Source organism: Pempheris klunzingeri, chromosome 2, assembly GCF_042242105.1.
Source record: "Pempheris klunzingeri isolate RE-2024b chromosome 2, fPemKlu1.hap1, whole genome shotgun sequence".
Classification (NCBI taxonomy): domain Eukaryota; kingdom Metazoa; phylum Chordata; class Actinopteri; order Acropomatiformes; family Pempheridae; genus Pempheris; species Pempheris klunzingeri.
Window position 1 is genome coordinate 10,028,013 of NC_092013.1, and position 22,485 is coordinate 10,050,497.

At 41.7% G+C, this 22,485-nt stretch overlaps 1 protein-coding gene across 1 annotated transcript in view; it reads right to left on the reverse strand.

Annotated features, from left to right (window-relative positions):
- scn8ab (sodium channel, voltage gated, type VIII, alpha subunit b) overlaps nucleotides 1-22,485 on the reverse strand; it is a 43,819-nt gene that overhangs the window by 11,411 nt on the left and 9,923 nt on the right. Inside the window, exons 3-20 of the mRNA XM_070847999.1 lie at nucleotides 22,211-22,300; nucleotides 21,990-22,118; nucleotides 20,726-20,817; nucleotides 15,693-15,914; nucleotides 15,449-15,512; nucleotides 12,875-13,016; nucleotides 11,662-11,868; nucleotides 11,301-11,582; nucleotides 8,404-8,727; nucleotides 6,903-7,035; nucleotides 6,190-6,428; nucleotides 4,664-4,837; nucleotides 4,008-4,364; nucleotides 3,704-3,877; nucleotides 3,250-3,543; nucleotides 1,510-1,627; nucleotides 1,178-1,332; nucleotides 131-304 (exon numbers count right to left, since the gene is read on the reverse strand). Coding sequence (XP_070704100.1) covers nucleotides 131-304; nucleotides 1,178-1,332; nucleotides 1,510-1,627; nucleotides 3,250-3,543; nucleotides 3,704-3,877; nucleotides 4,008-4,364; nucleotides 4,664-4,837; nucleotides 6,190-6,428; nucleotides 6,903-7,035; nucleotides 8,404-8,727; nucleotides 11,301-11,582; nucleotides 11,662-11,868; nucleotides 12,875-13,016; nucleotides 15,449-15,512; nucleotides 15,693-15,914; nucleotides 20,726-20,817; nucleotides 21,990-22,118; nucleotides 22,211-22,300 — 3,370 coding nt within the window. The remainder of the gene's footprint in view (nucleotides 1-130; nucleotides 305-1,177; nucleotides 1,333-1,509; nucleotides 1,628-3,249; nucleotides 3,544-3,703; nucleotides 3,878-4,007; nucleotides 4,365-4,663; nucleotides 4,838-6,189; nucleotides 6,429-6,902; nucleotides 7,036-8,403; nucleotides 8,728-11,300; nucleotides 11,583-11,661; nucleotides 11,869-12,874; nucleotides 13,017-15,448; nucleotides 15,513-15,692; nucleotides 15,915-20,725; nucleotides 20,818-21,989; nucleotides 22,119-22,210; nucleotides 22,301-22,485) is intronic.

Here is a 22,485-nt window from a genome sequence, read left to right on the forward strand (position 1 = left end):
ATCTAGAGGCAGAGGGTTACCATCAGCGTATTCATTTCATCATGAGGAGGAAGAACCAAATGACTTGTATAAATTATGTTGTTGCACTATTAGCTAATTATACAACAAAATGGTATGCAAATGTACTTACATCCACAATGAAGAAGTCTAACCAACACCAGGCATTAGTGAAGTACTTGACAAAACCATAGGCCACCCATTTCAGCAACATCTCCAGGATGAAGATATAGGTGAAAACCCGGTCAGCGTACTCCAGGATGATGCGGACTGTCTTCCTCTGCTCAATGTACACATCCTCAAAGGCCTAAAGGACGGCAAAGAATCAACACATGGACAGTGGCTTAACTGATCTCTTTCAGTATTTACCACTGAAGCAGTAAACATGTTGGCATTGCAAATGAGGAAGGTGTGAGCTAAGCCATGCTTTACAGCTTTTTGTTTGGTATTTGACATCTTAAAAAAAAATGATAAAAAGAAGAGAAAAGACTTCAAATTACCATCAACCGATGCCGTTATGTATACAAGGTGTTTCTGAGTTACACTGAACAATGGCAGACATTGGATTTTATTGTTCTACAAAAAAACATCTGTGTTATATTTTCTAAAGCAGCATATATGACTTGTTTACCTTTCAGAGAATGAGCTGTTTACATAATAAAGGAAAAAGAAATGAAGGAAATTTTTCACCAAGTCAAACTGGACTGATCGTTCGCTCAGCTCTTCCACACTCCATCACCTGTATTCACTCTTCAGCACATAACTGTTTTGATTTGGCCACAGGCCTTCCCCCTCCAGAAAGCTGCAAACCTAAGCTGGATTCTGCTGGTTGAAAGGTTGGTGCATTACAGCACTTTCCTGTCCATTAGCAACAATCATATCGAGAGCGGTTGCAGAAGAAAAGCAGGAGATGATGCTGCTTGCTCACAGCCTTCTTCAGAAATACACTCTCTCTAAACGAATGCCACATTCTTGTTTAAATCTTTTAGTGGATTTCTCTTCTCAGCTCGCATGCAATCTACCACATTTATCATCATGTTTTCAAGCACAGAGTAACTTTATTTTGATACGTGCGTCATGATAATAATTACAAGCAATAGTAGCAGCATTAGCATGATGTTTATGAATGTATATGAAAGTGAGAACACCCATTCTTGTGTGCATGCATGTGTGCTCTTACCAGGGCTCCACTGCTGAGCAGGATCATGAAGATGATGAGGGTTTCAAACCAGTTGTGTTCTACAATCAGGTAGCAGGTCTTCCTCAGGAACCACCAGTGTTTCCCCCAGCCGTGAGTGATGGGAACATCACAACACTTGTATTTGGCCACACACTCTGCATGACACATAAAAGAACTGCTGATAAACACAGAAGAGACTGATGCATAATACTAGCAAGGACACAATGCAAAAAGTATCACAGTGCCATTAATATAGTATCCTCATTGTTAATAATGGTTCCTGTCTGTCCATTGTTATTATTTACTCGAAGCACTATAGTAGCACCACCTACCATCTGTCCAGCAGGCTTCTGGGTCAACATACTCCTCCACTACCTCCACAACTGCAACCTCCTCCACATCGGGCTTGATGTCTATTGTGCTGCCCTCAGACGAACTGGTGTCATCCAGCTAGGACAAACAGAGGACCAAAGAGATCAGTTCAACCTCTGCCTTTCTCTCTGAACATTACGGGCTCAGCAGTGAGATCCTGAAAGCATATGGATATGGCAGGGTGCCAGTACAGCCATTACATTAATTCCCCTTTGGGTTTATATGCATGACATGATTTATTGCTAGAGGTATACATGTTGTAGCCATGTAGCGTAGCTAGGTCCCCTTCTGCCACCGCCTATACTGCAGACTTATTAATAGATTCAGGTCAGGTAATTAAATTTGACCAGTGATGGATTGAACTGGTGATGATGGTCAATGTTACACATGCATAATATAGATTCTTCAGCGATTCATTTATTTGTGATAAAAGCACTGAACAAGCGTTCATACGAGCATAGTTAAACAAGAGCCAGTTCAATACACAAAAAGGAAACCTATTATGGTAAAAGTATATTTTTGGATGCCTTTTACTGTTTTGCTAATGTGTTGATAAAAGTTGCTCTGAATATGAATTTCAGAGTTGTATGGTAAGGCATTAAAACCACGGCCTGGTGAAGTTCAACTGTACCAATAAATTAAGTCATATCTTAACAATAGGTCAAGGTGAGGCAGGGCAAACTAGTGAAATACAAGCACAACAGCAGCCTTATTGCAATAAAGTAAACACACACTTGTGCAAATTCAGACACTCAGCCAATTCAATTCACTAGAGAATGATACTGCACTTTATAATCTTAAGTCGTCAGCAAAGGACTGCATTCGCACACTCTTCTGCTCCCTCCTTTTTCTCTTTCTCCCCACTGAACAGCCAGATGGATCCCTGCTTTTCTGATTGGCTGCTAGCAGCTCTGTCTGTGTCTACTCCCTGCAGTGTACCCCATGGCTGGCTGTGGTGCAGGGAAGACTGTTGTGTGGTTGGTTGAGGGAGCCCAGTGGAATATGAACCTGGTGCCGGTACAGTAGTGGAGCTGCTGCATTATCTCCTTTCTTCCTACTATAAACCAGGTCAAGGTGACCCACGCATAAGACTTTTCTACAAGCTCTGGATCTGGCTTATCCTTATCCCACATTCATACTATACAGTAGAGAGTATGTTTCTCTGTCTGCCGTCTCGTCAGGAATGCCTTTGTCTCTGTCTGTCTGTCTGCAGGGTCAGCACTCAGGCTCAGTGTTACAGCTCTCATGCCTAAATGGATGTTCTTAAATGTCAGGTGAACTAATGTCTTCAGTGTGGTGAGTGTTCAGCTCAGGCCAGTTCTGCCTAATGGATCAAAAGATGCTACATGGGCACAAACAAGCACACACATTCACACACGTGCACTCTGACGTATTACATCACCTTACACGATTAAGTCACATTTTTGGTAAACATAACTGTACTGTGGCATTTGTTTTGACTATCTTTAAATCCAAATTTTGAAGCAGTTAAAAACAAGGCGTGTCACAGCTATGGTACCTCTCTCAATAGGTCCAGATTTCCAGTAAACTGTGTCCAAAGTAAAACCACCACATAACCTCCATCAAGCCATAATTTACCCAAACTATCATCAAACTCTTAAGCAAACACATCACTCCTGCCATCTCTCTGCCAACATCTCTCCTACATTCTCATACTCTTACCAGTTCTTCCTACTTACATCTTTACTGTTCTCCACATCCGATTCACTGCTGAAGTCTTCTGTGTTAAGGTTTTCAAAGTCTGACTCGCCAACAGCGATAGGAACACAGACAGTGAGGTTGGGGTTGTGGATGAAGGACATGTAGTCCTCATCAATCATATACTTTCCCACACTGCTCCCAATCCCGCTGGTGGTGCCATTGCCATTTTTAGCATAGTCAGGTTCACGGTTGATGTCCACTGTGTGGTTTGCAATACAGTTGAGCTTCTTCTCGTACATTTCATCCAGAGGCTTCTGTTCATCTTCAATAGGCTGCTTGCCAGAGTGACAAAAAAGAGCCAAAAAGGCAATTAGAAAAAAAGAACACCATCATACAACTGTCTAAATCACCATTTATATAACAACAGCTTTAGTTCAAGTTATCTAACAAGAAAGAATTAGTCATGCACATAGACGTGTAATTATATGGTACCTTCTTGAGCACTGTGGCTACAAAGATCTGCATGTTAGCTTTGAACCAGGCAATCCCCAACTTTATGCGGGCAACTGCAAGCTGGAGGTTGTTGGGCTCGCCATCGTCATCTGTGGCAGCGAGATTGTCTGCACTAAATGAGCTCAGCAGCAAGGCCAGGAACAAGTTCAGCACCTCAAAGAGAAACACCACAAAAGCTGTAACCTATGCACTCACAGTAAATGGATGGTTCACAGCTGGGAAGTTACAGCTGACGACTATCATTCAATAGCGTCTACACTATGTAATCGTAATCTTTTCTTACCACCAGATTTCCGATGACCATGACCATCATGAAGACGATGAGGCACATAGATTGTCCTGCCACCTCCATACAGTCCCACATGGTCTCAATCCACTCCCCACACAACACTCTGAACACAATCAGGAAGGAGTGGAAGAAGTCATTCATGTGCCAGCGAGGCAGTTCACAGTTCTCGGCGATCTTACACACACAGTCCTTGTAGCTTTTGCCAAACAGCTGCATGCCCACCACGGCAAAGATGAAGACGATGATGGCCAGCACCAGGGTCAGATTACCCAGAGCTCCCACTGAGTTACCAATGATCTTGATCAGCATGTTGAGGGTGGGCCATGATTTGGCTAGTTTGAACACTCTTAACTACAAGAAATACAGGAAACAGGATTATTGCATTAAGAGGGTTTAAACAAAACATCTGCAGGATACACAATATTATGATCATTTACTTGTTATAGAAGCTCTTTCAAGGCTTAAACTCAGCCTTGATTTGAAGTAATAAGTGTGATTATAATGAAGAGAAATCAGCATGCAAAGTGTGACACTTATTATTCAATAATGAATATCTCTATTATTAATCTTGCCAGCCCGACAGCCTGTACATGAGGGTCAGAAGAGATAAACAAATGCTGACATCCCTGTCTCTGCTCTCTTCCACTTACCAATCGGAATGACCTGAGCACTGACAGACCTTCCACATCAGCCAGTCCCAGCTCAACTAAACTCAAAGTCACGATGAAGCCATCAAAGCAGTTCCAGCCTTCCTGGAAATAGTAGTAGGGATCCATGGCAATCAGTTTAGCAAACATCTCTCCAGCAAAGATGCCTGTGAAAACCTGTAGACACACAAAGAATATCACGTAAATCACAAAGTCACTCTATAAATTTGGAATTTAATTTACAATTTTCCCACAAAATCAACAGTGATTAAAGGTCACATGGGATTGTGTGATGCATTTCATGGTGAAACAGGACGGTAAGGGAGGAACCTAAAGTGTAATCCAATGGGATTCCTTCAGTTTTTGGACTTTTTAGGTACACTTACTTGTGCGGCATGTCGTTAGCATTGAAGATACAATCCTTTCCAGAAAGTAGAAACTGTAGCAGTAACAGATGACTGCAGTCTTGTTTCAGTGTAAAATCGGACTTTTTGACAAAAAAAACCCTTTCAAATAACTGTGAAAAAAATTTAAATAATAATGGCAAAGTGGCTCTAATGGTGAACAGAAAATTTCAAATTCTTTCCTCTTTCTCGAGGTCTCGGGGGAAAACTGAGTGCAAAATGAAAAAACCTGGCTTGCTTACTTTGCATTTTATTTGATGTAGTACTGATTAAAAATGGATTGGGATTTGCTTAGAGCAGAGACTCCTCTGACAGGGCAAGGTCATAGAGCAGTGGCACCATGCTCCAGCAGAACTTGTGTGGGGCTGTAGTATTCTGAGCCTTTCCCATATTGTCCAGCCAACAGCTAATCATGTGCCCAATCAGTGCTGCAGAGAACACCCTATGATTCATACTGCACCATCCGTCACCATCATTCCTCTGACTTCAGTTCCTGTTTCACTCCTGACAGCATGCCAGTCCCTATGACCTCATTTCCTGTCTTTGTACTGACACTGTGCCAATGCCACTGCCGTCAGACAGCTGCGCTACAGTGAAGTCTGACAGCAAGGGCAGAGCACAAACAAATCAAAATGTCTGCTGTCCATTCGGTTAATATGTACTCTGCCAAACCAGATCAGTGGCAAGCCTTATTATTATGACTATTTTGTGTGTGTGTGTGTGTGTGTGTGTGTGTGTGTTTCCGTGGATATTTAAGAAAGAGAGAGAGCATTAGACTGACTTTAGTAGAGTTAAGGTAAGCAGGATGCAACGGAAGCAGCAGAGTGACATGAGAGGGGGTGATGAGAGTTTGGTGAGCAGGCTGGCTGACTACATTAAAATGGAAATAAATCTTTAATGAGACCCCATCAGAGTCCTATATACACAATGCGTGTGCGTATTCTTAAGTGCACATCCCAAATGATGCATTGATGTATTGGTTGGAGGTTTTGTAGGTGGGGCAAACTAAACCTGCAATGCTTCTGGAACTCCTAAGAGAAATAATGAGGTTCATGCAGGCGTTAAAAGTACTAAGCCAAATTGCAGTGCTATGAGCAAGGCCAGAAGAAGAGTGCAGTTTCTCACCAGGTTTCCAACAGATAGGACCTCCTCAAAATGTTCAGTCATGGGGTAATGTTCCATGGCCATGAAGAGCGTGTTGAGGACAATACAGATGGTAATGGCCAGGTCTACAAACGGGTCCATGACAATCAAATAGACTATGTGCTTGATCTTCAGCCACTGGGGAAAGCACTCCCAGATGAGGAAGACGTTGGCAAACTTGTACCAACAGGGAGGACACTTCCTCTGCGACTCCTCCAACTCTGCCGGAAGAGATGAAGAAAAAGAGGGGGTGAGACCAACAAAACAGTTATGAGCGAGTCCCTGAAGTCACACATGCAAGATATTCTTTTGAAATTTAATGGTGTCTAACATAAACCTCCTGGAGAGTAACAGATACCATCTGTACGTGGATGCCTTGTTGGCATAAGAAAAATGCTAATTTGAAGTGTAACTGCAGACAATATCTGGTGTAAAATGTAGACCATGGGAGCACAGGTGAAAATCAACTGAAACTTGTACAACTTGCTAATTTAAAAAAAAAAATCTGCCCACAAAATGCAGACATTATGCATACGTTAAAAAAAAAAACCTACAGGTGTAAACGCAAGACTCATTGGATTTTTTACGTCTAAATAACACAGGTCATATTTTGGTACAAGATCTAAATTTGACTTTTAATGGCACAGGTTAAACCATTTTGACAAGGAAAAAGAAAACGTGAGCTCTGCATGTACCCTCTAACAGTGTGTTGGTGACTACGCTCATCTGACTGTTGGCACGGCCCTTTCCTTTGAAGGAGGAGTTGAGCTGATCCACAGATACCATGAGAGAGCCAGAGTGCTTCTTCTTTATCTCCACGTCAGTAGTCTATACTCAGAGATAGACAAAATGTCAGTCAGAGATAGTCCTCACATGAATGCATGCTCACAAACATCACACTGTAAAACTCATGCTCTTAAACAATCTTAACGACTCACGATGCTATAGGTCTGCTCTGAAGATGATTAACCTAATATGATGACAGCAGCTTTTTCACATCAGATCATCAGATCTTTTCTTTACAATGTAGGATTCCTCAAAATTACCTCATTTGTTCAATTTAAGCTTTTCCTGCAACATATTATACAACACACTTCAAATTTAACCTGTAAATTCTCAAAAAGTTGTTTTAAATGTACCACAACTGAGGAGAGAATCAGTTTTTTGTATCAAAACTATTATTTGCGATAGGATGTTATTTCTAATTTCCCCTGTTTTCTATTTCACAGTACTTTAATAAAGCCATTATGATTTTGAAGACTTTTGTTTGAGAATTTACGGTACACTTTGTAAACCCTTCATCATGTACTATTACACAACTACAACCCCTAAGTAAACAACATGAAACTGCATGCAATGGCATGCATGTCAAGAACAGTAGGGGGAATTCAAGACAACATTTCCTGCTACATCATGCTACATTTTGAGAGAGGTAAAAAGGTAAAAGCAGGTAGATTGGTTCGGAATAAAAGAGGGGTCTACCATGCTGGGTAGAAGGAGGAGAAATATTGTTAGAGAAAAAAAGTTCCAGATTTGTTCTTGCACCATCCAGTGGTTCAGGTACAGAGGATAAATGAGGGCAAGAGGGAAAAAGAGGGAGGCAGAAAGAGAGTGAAAGTGAAAACAAAGACGGAAAGAAGTAGAGGGGTAGAGAAGCAGTACGGGCCTGGATGTGGAGAGCCCCGAAGAATGAAAAAAGTATGAGCAGGGAGTGAGTTTGTTTTTCCTCCAGTAAATTACTTTGAAAGTTGTATTTATTATGAATGATGATAATGTGTAAGAATTATGGTGACAGAACAGTTAGGGGAACTAAGGGGAGGCTGATATCATATTGCATTATTGATAGCCATTAATCAATGAAATGAAGATGCGGGTAAGGCAGTGAGTTCCTGGATACTGTTTCAGCTGGTTAGTACCTTCTAGATCTGTTAAAAAAGGAGCAGCAGAAGAAGGGTATTAGATCAGGGCAGAGGTGTAAGTGGCAGATGTAAGATGAAATAATTAGATCAAATTTAGGTATTCGGGGGCAAAAAAGGGGAGCTACTGAGTTTAGGGAAAAAGGGAACAAGAGCCAAGGGGAAGAGGTTGTGAAGGAGGAGCTGCAGAGACCGGGGCCACCACCATCATGCCTAAACTGTATTGGTGTCCCATGGACGTCCTTACACTGTCATCAGTGGCTGCCTTATCTATTTTCACCTCAGGCAGAAGCCGTCTGCCGGGCCCAGGGCCGATGAGAGACACCACGCCATTGCAGTCCACTGTGCTGTTCCTCTTCCCTCCAGAGTGGGGTGCCAGCGGGTGGATGCGTGATGAGCCTTGGCTGTAACCACTGTAGCTGTTGCGACGGTAGGGGATAAATAGGGAACCTCGACGGTCTTCGCTCTCCTCTACTGTACTGTGCTCGTCGTCTGCAAACTCGTTCTCTGAGCCCATGTCCTTGGGACGGCCTTTGAAGCTGAAGATGCTGCTCCGACTGTTGTGGCGTGACATGAAGGGAGAGCCTGGGATGCTGAGCAGTGACTGAGGAGTGAGAGACAGATGCAGACAGAGAGACTTGAGGAGTTATTAAAAGCAGAAGGACGTAGTTGATGTGTGAATAAAAGGGGCTGACAAGGTGATGACGGCTAGTGGGGCACAGAGTTAAAAAGAATAAACCAGAAGACAGATAGAACAAGTAATGACTAATCTCAAGCAAATGGGACAGTATGTCAGTATGAAAATACAGGTTTAATTCTTTTGCAAAAATACAACATTTTAAATTTTGACTTCGGTGTCTAAGCTTCATTTTCTAGCATATTGTTAATTCATAAATTAAAGCCAGTACACAATTGCAGCACACTGCATTCTTTGGGGATGTTTTGATCTGAAAATAGATCTGAACCAGTTGTTTTGTTCTACCCTCTAAGTAATATTACAGTGCCATTTAGTTTTCATTAAAAGCTTGCCCTATTTGCTTATAAAGAAAACTTCTCACATTCATTACAATGAAGGCTGTTCATCATCACACAATTTGTCCTCACAGTGCAGCAAAAACAATGGTGACATTGGATCAGTCCACATAACCTATTAAACCTATGAAATTCCTTTTGTTCCCTCATCTGAAGCCACCAAATGAATCACCTTACTGGTGTTGATAGTCACCAGGGAAGACCACTTGGATGAGGCGTTACAGAGTAAACTTGTGTAGGACGACAGACAGGTCTGTGAATGCAGGCAAGGCATTTGGAGAGCAAGCGGTCTCAAGATGCAGCCTGATCTCTAGCCAGAGTGTACAACACACAAGGCACTGAGAAAGACAGGAGTAGAGGAGAGATCCACAACACCACTGAAGCAGCAGAGAGAGCCTCAAAATGGCGATGGCTCAAGAGAGGAGAGCCAAAGGGAGGATGGGGGGAGCAAACATGACACTCAGACACATACTGAGGATCGATCAGCCTCATGTGGGGCAGATGTAGCAGTGTGTACGATGCTGAAAGACCAGAAGCATCCGATAATTCCATCACAGATTATCTGTCTGAAGCATAAGATGTTTTCATCCCTAAACTGATTGTTTAGGGATGACCAGGACAGGCTAGTTGACAACCATGACAGTGAAAGCTTGGAGAAACACCAACTATGGTAGAACCAGTAACTGGAAACTCAATGTGTACCAAATGCAAAGAGCAGACCAAAACTGAGCTCATAGAAACACACCCCTTGGGAAGCTCAAGAGGTGAGAATGAACAATCCAGTTGGACAGACAAGCGATTCCCATGTGGGAGGATTTGCAAGAGAGGCCCACCAGACAGGAATGAAGTGTCTGGCAGGAGCAGGAGGAACACAACAACGCACAGACATCCAAACACAGGAGCAACGAGACAAACATCTTCAAGCCACAACGACACTGGCGCACAAGGTTTGGAATTAAGAGAGCCATATACGTTTGTTTGATAGCACCCTAAGGTACCCAACATCCATCCATCCATCCATCCATCCATCCATCCATCCATCCACCAACCTGCAATGCAACTAGAGGGCTGGCTTAAATCAATTATCCGGTAAAAGACATGGCTATACTATCATTGAGTTCAGTCTAGAAATCTGTGGAGTCTCCAGTGGACACTCCTAAAAGAAGAATTCAGGGTGACAAGGACCAGAGATGGTAGAAAAATGTGACACTGAGGTAATGACTAGAAGAAAGTGGCAAGCAGAGGAGTTGGTCCAGCAAACAGATTCATGCCTGTAAGAGCGGTTACCCAAAGGAGGTACGGACTTGCATCCTTCCCAACTGCCAGTGTCAACAACACCAGAAGGAAGCATCTCCAAGTCCAGGAGAAGCGGCGGAGGAAGAGAAAACCTCCAGAGTAGTCGGCAATGAAACAACAGGTCAAGATAGAAACATGCTCTGGAGAGAAAGGTGACCTGGGCTAAGCTTTGGCAGTCCAGTGTCAGTGTATGATGTGATTTCAATACAGAATCCGGACCTCTGAGAAGGACTGGAGGCTGTTGGTAGATCTGGGGAGTAGCTGAAGTTCCACGAGCACAATGCAACCACAACTCTGAGGTCAGATATTGTTCTCTGGTCTCTGCTATCAAACAAATAATCTTGCTGGAGCTGACAGCACTTTGGAAGGATCGCATCGATGAAACCATTTAAAGGAAACTTGCTAAGTACAAGGGACAGCTCAGCATGTGCAGGCCATGTGATTGAAGAGCAAAGTCAAGACAAATTATATTCCCATAACCAAAAATCATTAATCACATTTTGCCACAGGGGGCTTTTCACGGTCTGTACCACAGACAAGGTTTGCCTGTTGAAGATGAATGCAGGGGCTTTGTTACCTGATCATTGAGAGAAAGGCCAGAAACAGCCAGCAACAATAAAACTGAAGCAGCAGAAAGCGCCCCAAGATGGCTGTGACCACTGGGACACAAGATAAGGCCTAATCTACCTCAGCTGGGTCATGTAGAGAGGGCTGTATGATGTTGAAAGACCTGAAACACCCAACAACCCCTGAAACATCTCTAGTTCAGAAGCACCAGCTAAAGTATACTGAAGCTGTAGGTCATACAGCAGTCTGCCTCTACTGTATAGTTTTTCTTGATAATTTTACCTGGTTCATGATGGAGGTCTTCCTCCCCAGCCGGCTTCCCGGGAAACGAATGGTGCTTTTCTTGCTGCCATCGTCTGACTCAGACTTAACGACCTTCTCGCTGTCTCCCTTCTCCTTCTCCTGCTCTTTCTGACGCCATTTCTTTTTGCGATTGCGACGCTCCTTGGCACTCTTGGAGCTCAGCTTGGACACCTCAGAGGAGCTACGGGACAAGTGCCCCCCTCCTTCATCCTCTAACGCAGCCTCTGACACGGTGCCCGCAGATGTCGCCATGGCAGCAGCCTAAGGAAAAACAAGACATGTGATTACTATAAACTATTTGAAATAGATAAGGGTGTACATGAGTGAGAGTGAGACTAACCTGTGTCTCCTCCTGCTGCTTCTTGAGCTGCTCCAGCATGGCCTTGAATTCAGCCTCTTTCTGCTCCGCCTCCTCAATTGTGGCCTGATTCTGCTCCTCATAAGCCATGGCCACCACAGCCAAGATGAGATTCACCAGGTAGAAGGAGCCCACAAAGATGACCAGCACGAAGAAGATCATGTAGGTCTTCCCCGCAGCTCGCAGGGTCTGACAGATGCACAAAGAGGAAGCAATGAGAACTAATCAGACATTTAAGGTAACATGGAAAAGGCGTTTAAGCAGAAATGTTTTCCTGTTGATAAGATATAAATGGAACGCAGCTCAGTAAAACATCAGTTTTATGTTTGAGTCTTTTTCTGCAGTACTTTCCTATTCTGTCAGAGGTACTGTATACATTATATGTATATTGTGTCAGCATTGCTGGTGTTCTATATCCGGGTTCATGGCTTTCTCCAGGAAAACCTTTAGACGGGAAAGGAGCCTTACAGTGCAGGAATTGCCGTTTTACACAGACACACAGACACACACACACACACACTGACTGGCCTATTTGCCAAATGAAGTGAATCTATTATGGCTGCAGTGGTTGAGGTCTGGAGGACAGAAATGCTAGTGCAGTGTCATGGTAGTGTAGACATTACAGATATCTGTGCACATAAACAGTATAAATACATATATACATATGTATATATAAACATACATACATTCATACATACATACACACACACACACACATTTGGCAGAGAAAGACTGTTCTAAAGGTCATTTAACAAACCACTTAACCAATTGTATTCATTGCTTCAGTACAAATGTGAACAATGGCATATTTCATTTCTTCCTGCATGAAAGACGAACAAAATTCTGGCGGCTGCTCACACAGTCATAGCTACAGTATTTCTGATCAGCTGTCTTTCCTTTCATTTTATTCAGAGGGCACTCTGCACTTTTGCTGATTCATTCAGGTATTAGGACGAATGATGTATATATTTTTTTTTTTATAATGAAGCGAGGACAAAATTATTAGTGCTGCTTAGGGGGGTGTTTTATCTTTCTGGGCTGGACTAGAAAGGCTTTAATATAGGTCTCTAAAACAGTTGTAGGGAAGGGTCAAAGACTTTTGTTGCTTTTTGCTCCCTCTGGTCATTTATGTGTATTTTTGTCAATCTGAGGCCAGGGAAAGGAGACAGAGGAATTAAGGAAGACATGGCTTTACCAGCATGTAGAGATTTTCCCAGAAGTCTTGGGTCATGAGGCGAAAGAGGGTAAGGAAAGCCCACCCAAAGCTGTCAAAGCTGGTGTAACCATAGTTGGGGTTCCTTCCAGCTTTCATACATGTAAACCCCTCTGGACATCGTCTAAAAAGGAACACACAGGAATACAAAAACTGTAATTTAACAAATGAACACAGTGCATACAGTTAGGTTAATAGATCATGGTCAGTCAAAGACACAGCACAGTCTCTAACACCCATTTCTTGGTGAATTGCTAATTAACTGTAGGGTGATGACGAGGATGATGATGAATACGTTTACAGCTTTCACAGAGAGTGGATTAACTTCTACTAAACATCTCGTTCGTATAACCTCTGGGTCAGAAACGTGCCCTGCCAGTACTCAGGGATGACATTAATGTGACGTTCAGTAACAATTGGCCAATTTATGATGAGTTTGGACTCCAACTAATATAACACTCCCAAATTCCAACATGTGAGCTGAAAAGCTCACCATGCAGAATTAAATATACATTCATTAATATGTTACATTAAATGAATGATATGGGAAAAATATTTAAGTTTTCATTTAAAATGCTGATGTTTGATCCAAGAACCACAGCAGCAGAAAATGCCATGTTTTAAAACATGAGAGATTTAAACTTGTAATACAATTTATTAAGAAAGAAGAAAGAAATCAGAACAAGTAAAGCTTTAAGACAGGAGAGATATAGAATGGGAGGAGTGAAATTTTGTGCCACTGACATTGGAAAATGCTGCACCTCTTACAGGAGGCAATAAGATAAGAAGAAGCCAAAAGATCACTCTCTTGTTTGTCTCCTCAACAAGTCGACCAGCATGTTCAGTGCACTTCAGGATGCAGCTGATGTCCGAAGTCCTGCATCCAGCTAACTTCTAAACAAGAAAGACTCCTTCTTCACTCTGTGTTATAACACAGCAAAAGTCAGAACTGAGGAAATTCTGAATCCTGCACACCGAGCCAAGTGGGGGTGTTTGACGTTGCTTGCTGCAAGATAGATAGATGGGGTCAAACTGATTCAAGCCGCTCACTTCGTTTCCTGAACTCTCCTCCAACCCTCTGACCCACCACATGAACTTTACTTTTTCCTGTGATTGTGGGTTGAAGCCATAGATCAATAAGCATACTTAAAAACCGTAAAAATAGGATCTCTCATCAATATTGTTATTATACTCATACATGTTGGATTTATCCACTCATTTGTATGTTTAGTAGTTTCATTGTTTGTATGTAGTTTATGGTTGAATAAACTTTTCATTATATTAATAATGATTATGATGATGATGATGATGATCTCACTGCACACAAGTCAAGAACTTTGTAGCAACCTTTAAACTGAGACTGAATTAATTAATTGGCTATCAATTTTCCTTTTAGAAGGGTGGTGCCCCGAAGGATTGTGGTGAATTTAATGTGAGCTAAATTGTTATCTAATTAAAATAGTGATACCTAGAAATGAGTGTAAATCTAGTGTTTCCTCTTGCTACAATATTTTCATGTCCTTTAATCCATCCATTGCAAAAACCTACGTGGCCTGAAGATCCACCAGGCTAAAATTAGAAGCTTGAGTGGGCCGTGAGTGCCTGGCTCCTCCTGTACTCACCCCACAGTGTGAAGGAACACACCACAACACAACACACCACAAGCTGCACGCCAAGGAGGATCTGCACACTGATGTGCCAAGTGGTCGGCAGCTAACAGAGAGATTAGCTCTAGTTTGGTGAAGATGTGGACAGGCGCTTTAAAGCCACGGCCGGGAATGAAGCAGATCAGAAGCTGGAGCTGATGTCAACCATCATTGTGAACACTGCTACTGAGACATTTGGCAGTAATAATCAGCCAGCTGAAACATGAGCTGAAATCTCCACAGAGGGAGATCAAAAGAGCATGTGGCACTTCACAAGGAAACTGAATGGGCAGTGACAAAGTGGCCACCTGGCCTACTCAAAAGAGAAAATTGAGTGGTACCTAAACAACACCTACAGCACAGTGATGTAAAGAGGGACCAGAAAACACCAGGCAGCCAACCTTGAAGAAGACTGAGAAGGTCAACAGGGCACTAGAGCAAACTTTTCCACTGACTATAGTGGAGTGCTTTACAAGGTCAAGATCCAGAACAGCCTCAAGGTGATCTGGAGGAAAGGGACGATAGAGCAGATGTGGAGATTTATAGATGGTGATGAGACATTCTTTAGTATCACTGCTCGATGACTGCTGAAGAACTCCTACATCAACCTCAGCTCAGAAAAGAGGAATCTCGAGGGCTTTGAGGGCATTGAGCACACAGGCTGGCCGCTCAGTTGACTGTTCACACGATACTTGGAGACAAGCTGGAGCCTGATCAGCCCTGGCTGGGATACTGTGTGAGGGTGTCTGATGTTGAAGCCACCAAAAAGGCCTCTGTTTACATCACTAATGATGTGACCAAGTGTATCACAAGATGTGAGAAAGAACAACAGAAAAACAGGAGACACCTGCTGAAAAGAATTTAACAGCAGATATGAAGCATGCACGTAGGAAGTGAAGTACCGACTTACCCTGAGTCAGAACTATTTCCACACAGTAGAGCATCAAGCTGATTTGGTAGGAAGTAGAAATTAGCTATGAAAAAAACAGAACAGTCACTTGCATTAGCCACTGTGGAAAAATAGTCACCATCTGGTAAAAAATATACAACATTTCTCAAAAACAAAGCAATACAAAGAGAAAAGACCAAGATTTACACACTTCATGTGTAATCATGTGCAACTAGTTTAATCAAGTGTCAACGTAATCACTCACTCTTATTCATGATGTATTCGTCCCAGTCAAAGCCCCTGCTGCCATTTGCTGGGAACAGCTCGGTCATGTTGATTGGCCAGATTACACACTTATTCCGCAGGTTCCCCATAAAGAGCTGCAGTCCAATCAGAGCAAAGACGCTGAGACAGAAGACGGTCAGGATCATCACGTCCGAGAGCTTCTTCACAGACTGAATCAGAGCACCCACAATGGTCTTCAGGCCTGTCAATTAATTTCGGATAAACACGCATACACACACACACACACACACACACACACACACACACACACACAAGCAAATGTGCACAAATGCACATACATGAAAACAGGCACACTCACAAACACGCGCACATCAAATGCAGAGACACAAACACACACAAATACACACACACACACAGATAGACACAAATAAAAAGAATTGCAACTTTTGGTACTGCGTGAGTGCAGAAGCTGAGTTTGGTTTTATAGCTGCAATTCAGAGCTGTACTGAAGTCAAGCACAAAAAAAGTTAAGTTAAGCAACACATACCTAATCCTGTATTTAACCCTGTGCTGTGCAGGCTCGTCCATAACCTTAAGCTTGGCAGGCATCAGAATTATGTCTGAAGGACCTACACACTGCGCTGCCAAGCCTCAACACCAGAAACTGACTTTCAATGTGTTCCTTTCTTTTAGAGAGTAAACTCAGTGTGTAGAAGTAGTTCAAGCTGTTGTCTCATTTCAATTTATGACTAAGATGGTTGCAAGCCATGTTAGGGGTATTTACAGAGACTGCAATTCTAACACCTCAACACTGTGCGAAAATCATAATGTTATTATGAAATTATTATACTTGGTTAAAACTGATATTGTCACATTTGCTAACTTTGCAAAAAAATGAATTAATAGAATCATAGTAACGAAGAATGGTTGAGGTAGCCACAGTCGAGTGAGTCGAGTGAGTCGAGTTGCGCTGAGAATTGTAGGTTTATTGTTCAACTGTTAAATGTATTCTGCTGCTTTACCTGATATCAGAGGACTTTTAATCGTGAACAGATATTTATCATATCATATGTAAAAATGTAACTGCTACAGCATGGTTTAATTGCTACATAATATGCTACTACATAGAAAGAAAACAACAGAGTGCAAAGCAGAGAGTTCAGAGAGGAAAGCCGAGAATCCTGTTTAGGTGTGAAAAATATTTAGCGTAAAAATTGGAATTCTCTGATATCCAAACATAAATAATGTAAGCATAGTGCAATAATGGCACAGCTCCTCCTATAAGGTAATAAAAAATGTCACCTTTGTGTGTGTGTGTGTGTGTGTGTGTGTGTGTTGGTGAGGACGGGGCTTAATATTTCCAGTCATTGTCTGCAGGTACAACTCTGCAGCCCGGAGGCAGAGGAACATGATGTCCTGCATCTTCAGGTCTCCTGGGAGGAGAAAACCCTCTCTCCTTTCCTGTGCTAATTTTCTTGCTGTTGACTTCCATTGTTTTCTTTCATGCACATTTGGATATACTTTAGGCCACTACTACTCATTATACGACTCACGACTCATTGAGAGAACAAGTTTTTATGCAATATAATGTAAGAAATGTTGCTGTATGTTTGTGTCATTAGAAAGAATCTCCCTATGAATAAAAATGTTTTTTACTATAATCTGTGAATTAAATTATAAATATGATATGTCAATTATTTTACAATCTCATCTAGCTTTGCTGGACAAAGTGCTCTTCTCTCCCCTAATTCCTTTTTAAGTATCATCATGGGCTGACCTGCTGATTTGCACCAAAACAATTACATGTACTTTCTCATAGGAAGTTTCTGTTAACCAGCTCTACAAATGATGACGCAGCCACAGACAAAGCAGAGGCAAGGGAAATTTTCCGTTTTTCAAAGGCTAACATTATATTTTGCATTTAGAACGGTTTCACAGTCAAATTTGATGTAGAGAATAATTGTTCGCCAAAATGAGTCTTCTGCTGTGTTACTGCTGGCCTTGTTCTTGCGTCATCTGATGTGCGAACAGAACGTCATGCAAAATGTACAATACATAGAGATCAGGTTAAAAAACGCTGGGATCATAGAAGCTTCTTTTTATGAATGATGAAGTCCTACATACACACATAATTTTGGATATTTCATTTGAGACGTTTTAGTAGTTGTGTTTCCATTTGTGCTCCTCTTACTGGTAAAAAGTGGGCGGCATTCGGTTATTTTCCTGCACCAATCAGGATTTACCAACATTTTAATCTGGGGACAGTTGGTTGGTCCTAATGGAGCAGATTACTTGAGTTTTTTACCTTACCTTTTGTTACTGTCACTTATTTAGTCATTGACTATTTGCTGTAGAAAATTTGTTTTCAGAGCATTTCTGAGCTTTGCATTTTAGAAATTCCATAATAAAAGTATGGTGGCTGACTAACGCGCTGCCATGGCCCAAAGCATTTCCATTCGAAGAAAACTTGCTGCAGCTTTAGAAATGGAAAACACATGCAAAAATCCAACATGCTGAAAATGTTGGCCCTTTATTTCACTTTTCTTTCTTCCTGCTTCAAATACAAACATGCCCTCTCATCTGGCCTCTCTCTTGACTCAAAAATCACACTGTTCCTCTTAACACTCCCCCTAGGGGCCTGCAGCACTGTAATAGTGTTGCAGCATTTATCTGATGCATTTGTTTTGCGTGTTTGCATCGTTTCTGTATTTGCACATTTCCGTTGTTGTATTTGTTCTGGATTTTCATGTGTTTTTGGACGGACATCGTTTCTGAATCTGCAGCCCGTTTCTACTTGTGTTTTGGGTCGTGCTAGCATATCTCTGGGGAAAATATTGTGCATAGATTTTGCGCTAACTCACTCCAAAAAGTTATCCAAATTATATTTTGAAGCTAGTTGTCACCTGAGCAGATGTGCATTTTATATCAACACCTTAACAGTCTCTGTAAAAGTTCCACTTTTGATGCAATTGATGTATTTAGTGCAGATTTCTGATGGTTATAAAAAAACAGATATTTCTAGACAGAAAAATCAATAATATCAAAGACATGACTATCCAGTATGAATAACAGCTCACTGACTCCACTGTGAGTGAACTCAAGTTGACCCACAGATATAAATATAAAACACCTAAACAAACACTGCAGCTGTATGGGATGTTTCCATCAGAGAGACACATTTTCATGATCACATTTTTACATGACCAGTTCTGTACAACTGTGTTATAAAGAGCTTATTTGTCTGAAGCTGAGACACAACAGACGGCACTACAGTTAGATTCAGGGTCTGTCGGGAGAGGCGAAATTGTATCGCAGGATTACTATTTCCCTTCACTTTCACTCCTTGTGTCCATCTATGGGAACATTCCTGACTAACTGCAGTTGATAATTATTCTGCATCCAACAAGTCAGCTGAACGCGGCAGCGCCACAAGCAGCAAACAGCGCACAGAACCAGGCTCGGTCAAGGAAGCAGGAAGTGAAGAGGAGAAAGAAAGGACAGGCGAGGAAGAGTTGGTGGCAGTAGGGAGGGGCAATGAGAGGTGGCATGCAGGTCATTTAAACGCCAAGGCTGAAGGAATTGACTCTGTGCCAGCATCACCTGTCTGTAAACTGTGATGGTGACCTTGCCTTAACCGAGGAACCATTCCCATCCCAGGCACCCCTTTGTCCCATTCAGAGCTGGGCAAGCCCTCAGGCTGGTTTAAACCAGAGCACAACAGAGAGCTCTACGCTGGAGGCCTAGCTTATTGTACTGTACTGTGTGTGCTCTGTGTGTATTTGTCTGAGTGTGTGTGTGTTTGTACAGAATGCATACATGTGTGTATATGTGCTGAAATACAGTAACTCTGTAGTGTCTGTATAATTGCTTTGCAAGCATTTCTAGTGGATGTCCTGTATAAGCAAATGTATAAACTTGTGTTCCCTTGAAAATAATCCTATTGAATCTGACATGTATGCACAAAATTTTGCTTAGAAATATTATTTCTTTCCTTTTCACTACCAGGACAGACAAAGATCTCCAAAGAAAAAACTGAAGAAATCAAAAAGTCTGAACCCTGAATCATATATAACTAAGAGATAAAAAAAAAATCCCAAAGAAAAGCCCCTTAAAGCTGAACTTGTAAAAGCATGTTTCTCAAAGCTTCATGCAGCGTCGATATGTTGTCAAATTAGGCTTGGCAGTCTTAGGGAATCAAATAGTCTTAATGAACAAGAAGGCAGTGTCATAGATAGTGAAAATTTGGACCCAAGTATGTAAAAAATACGTGACACAAATCAGATCAACTTTTTTCACTAATTAGTTATTTAAGTTAACCACTGTGATGGCATCCTTATCTAAAGTCTTCCCCTATGTTATCACATTGTTTTAGACATGAATTTATTTTTCACTTGGGGTAGAAATGTACAAACAGATAGTTGTTTCATACCCTGATGTGCTGCAGAAGCCCAGCTGTCCATCTGGGACATGTGAGCCCACAAGACTGCCAGTAGACTGCTAAGCCTATCAAAAATGTATTTCTACCATTTTTGATTGTCATAAAAACAAAACTAAAACAAAAGAAGGAAGAAAGTCTAAAACATCCTCTTTTTAGAGAGAAAAACAAATGTCAAAGTAATAGAAATAAAGACAGGTACTAGATAAATTATGCTCAGCCTTAGTGTTTAAATGGGAGTCTCACCTGGAATGACAGAAATTGTTTTCAATGCTCGGAGAACCCTGAACGTTCTCAGCGCCGAGACATTCCCAAGGTCCACAAACTCTGTTATATATCTGTAACAAGGTAGGATGACACACAGAACAAAACCCCATGACACACAACACACACGATAACAACACACACACACGCACGCATGTACGCGCAAGAGCACGACACCAGCACCACCATCGAAGACCAGGAGGGGACACCACGGTGAGAGAGAGAACGCCTGTCCGACCAGTGGGAAGAAAAGGAAGGAGGAAGAGGAGAGGAGAGGGACTGAAACAAAACCACACCTAACATCAACCCCGTGACTCGCCCACCCGCAAACACAAACACCTGGACTGTCTTACCTGGGATAACTGAAATTGTTTTCAAAGCCCTCAGAACCCTGAACGTACGCAGAGCTGACACATTGCCTAGGTTTACAAACTCTGTTATATACCTGCAAGGTGGATCAGATACAGTTACTCAGCAGCCATCCCACACAGAGGAAAGAAATAATAGAATGTTACATAATATTTTAATAAGCATTATTAATGTGGTATGATGACTGTTGTGGATTGAAGGTGCTGTGGGCATTTGCCTTTAGAGCCTTTTTTTGAATTGTTAGCTAAATTCTCCCTACCAACACATAAAAATCATTAAAATGAACACTCGGAGGAAAAAGAATTGTCTGATAAACAGTTTTAAGCCTATCCACATTTTCAGAAAAAAAGAAGAAAGCACGCCTACTGCCGGTCAGTCACACATGAATCACTCAGTCTAGTTTTTACAAGCCTGCAAACAGCAGGAGGAACAAATCCACGGACGGGAGGGGGGGGGGCAACAGACTGACCCTGAAATAAACTTGGATAGGACATGTGAAATGTTTGATACAACCCATTTTCAGAAAGTTTGGGGTAACTGCTTTGCAATTGTAGTGGCTAATCTAAATATATGAAAAGTTTGGGGTGGGGAGAGTTTATCAGTAACAACTAGACTGAGCTCATAAAGTTTGCCTACTGCTGACGAAATGCTGTTTGACCTCCACTGTAGAGCACAGCTTGTTACTGTGACGGCTCAACTAAACCAAAAACTTATGGTTTGGGGGGGGGGGAATATAGTTTCTATTCTTCCTCATTTCTCCACATCTGCCAAAATATCACAAATATTTATGTAACATTTGTGCACCAAAAATATTTGACTCGTTCTAGACATTAAAGCACAGGTATAAGCAATAACTTTAATGATTGCTCTGTTCCATTGTCTCATAATCCATGACAATGAGCCAGAATGCTTAATAGGAGGATCTTGGTACTATTAATGTGATAAGTTACACCTGTGCTGAAGTAGTCAGACTGTCCGCAGGGACAAAGTTCACTTTCCATTTGGGATTTCCCTGCTGTCATCTTGTAACTAGTATGTCTCAGAAATAAATCACAACTTTCTTCTAATCATCTGCTAAAACGTTCTGATATTTTTGTTAGTAATGTGAATCCCTTTCTGGTTTCTTGCTTTGATTGCAGTGCTTTTTCCTCTTTGCGTTTGACCATATTTGCTGTGAGTAGTTTCTTACTATCCTCAGTCCTTCATGTGTTTATAATTTTTTTAATAATTTTGAGTTAAAATACTTACGCCATTGAGATGACCATGAAATCCAGCCAGTTCCATGGGTCTCTGAGAAAGGTGAACCCATCTATGGCAAAGCCTCGGGCAACAATTTTTGTGAGTGACTCAAATGTATAGATACCTGTGAAGGTATACCTTTAAAAAAGAGAGAGAGAAGACAGTAAAACTGTAACAGGTATACAAAACAAGGATATAATTACTGAAAATAAGTGTGGACGTGTACTTACTCTACTTGTTTGGACCACTCTGGGGGATCACTAAATGTCATGAATATACAGTTGGTCAAAATCGTACACATGATGATCATGCTGAATAACGTGAGGAGGCAGAAGTTAAGGAAAGTTGCCCAGAACATCTGAAATCAAACTTTAGTACTGAAGTAAAGCTCACAAGAGAGGGCAGAGAAGGGAGAGGACAATGATGTAGAGCTTACAGTGCATTAACTTCACATATTTACTGATGACTTGTGACACACGCTGAAAAAAAACATGTTTAAAACATC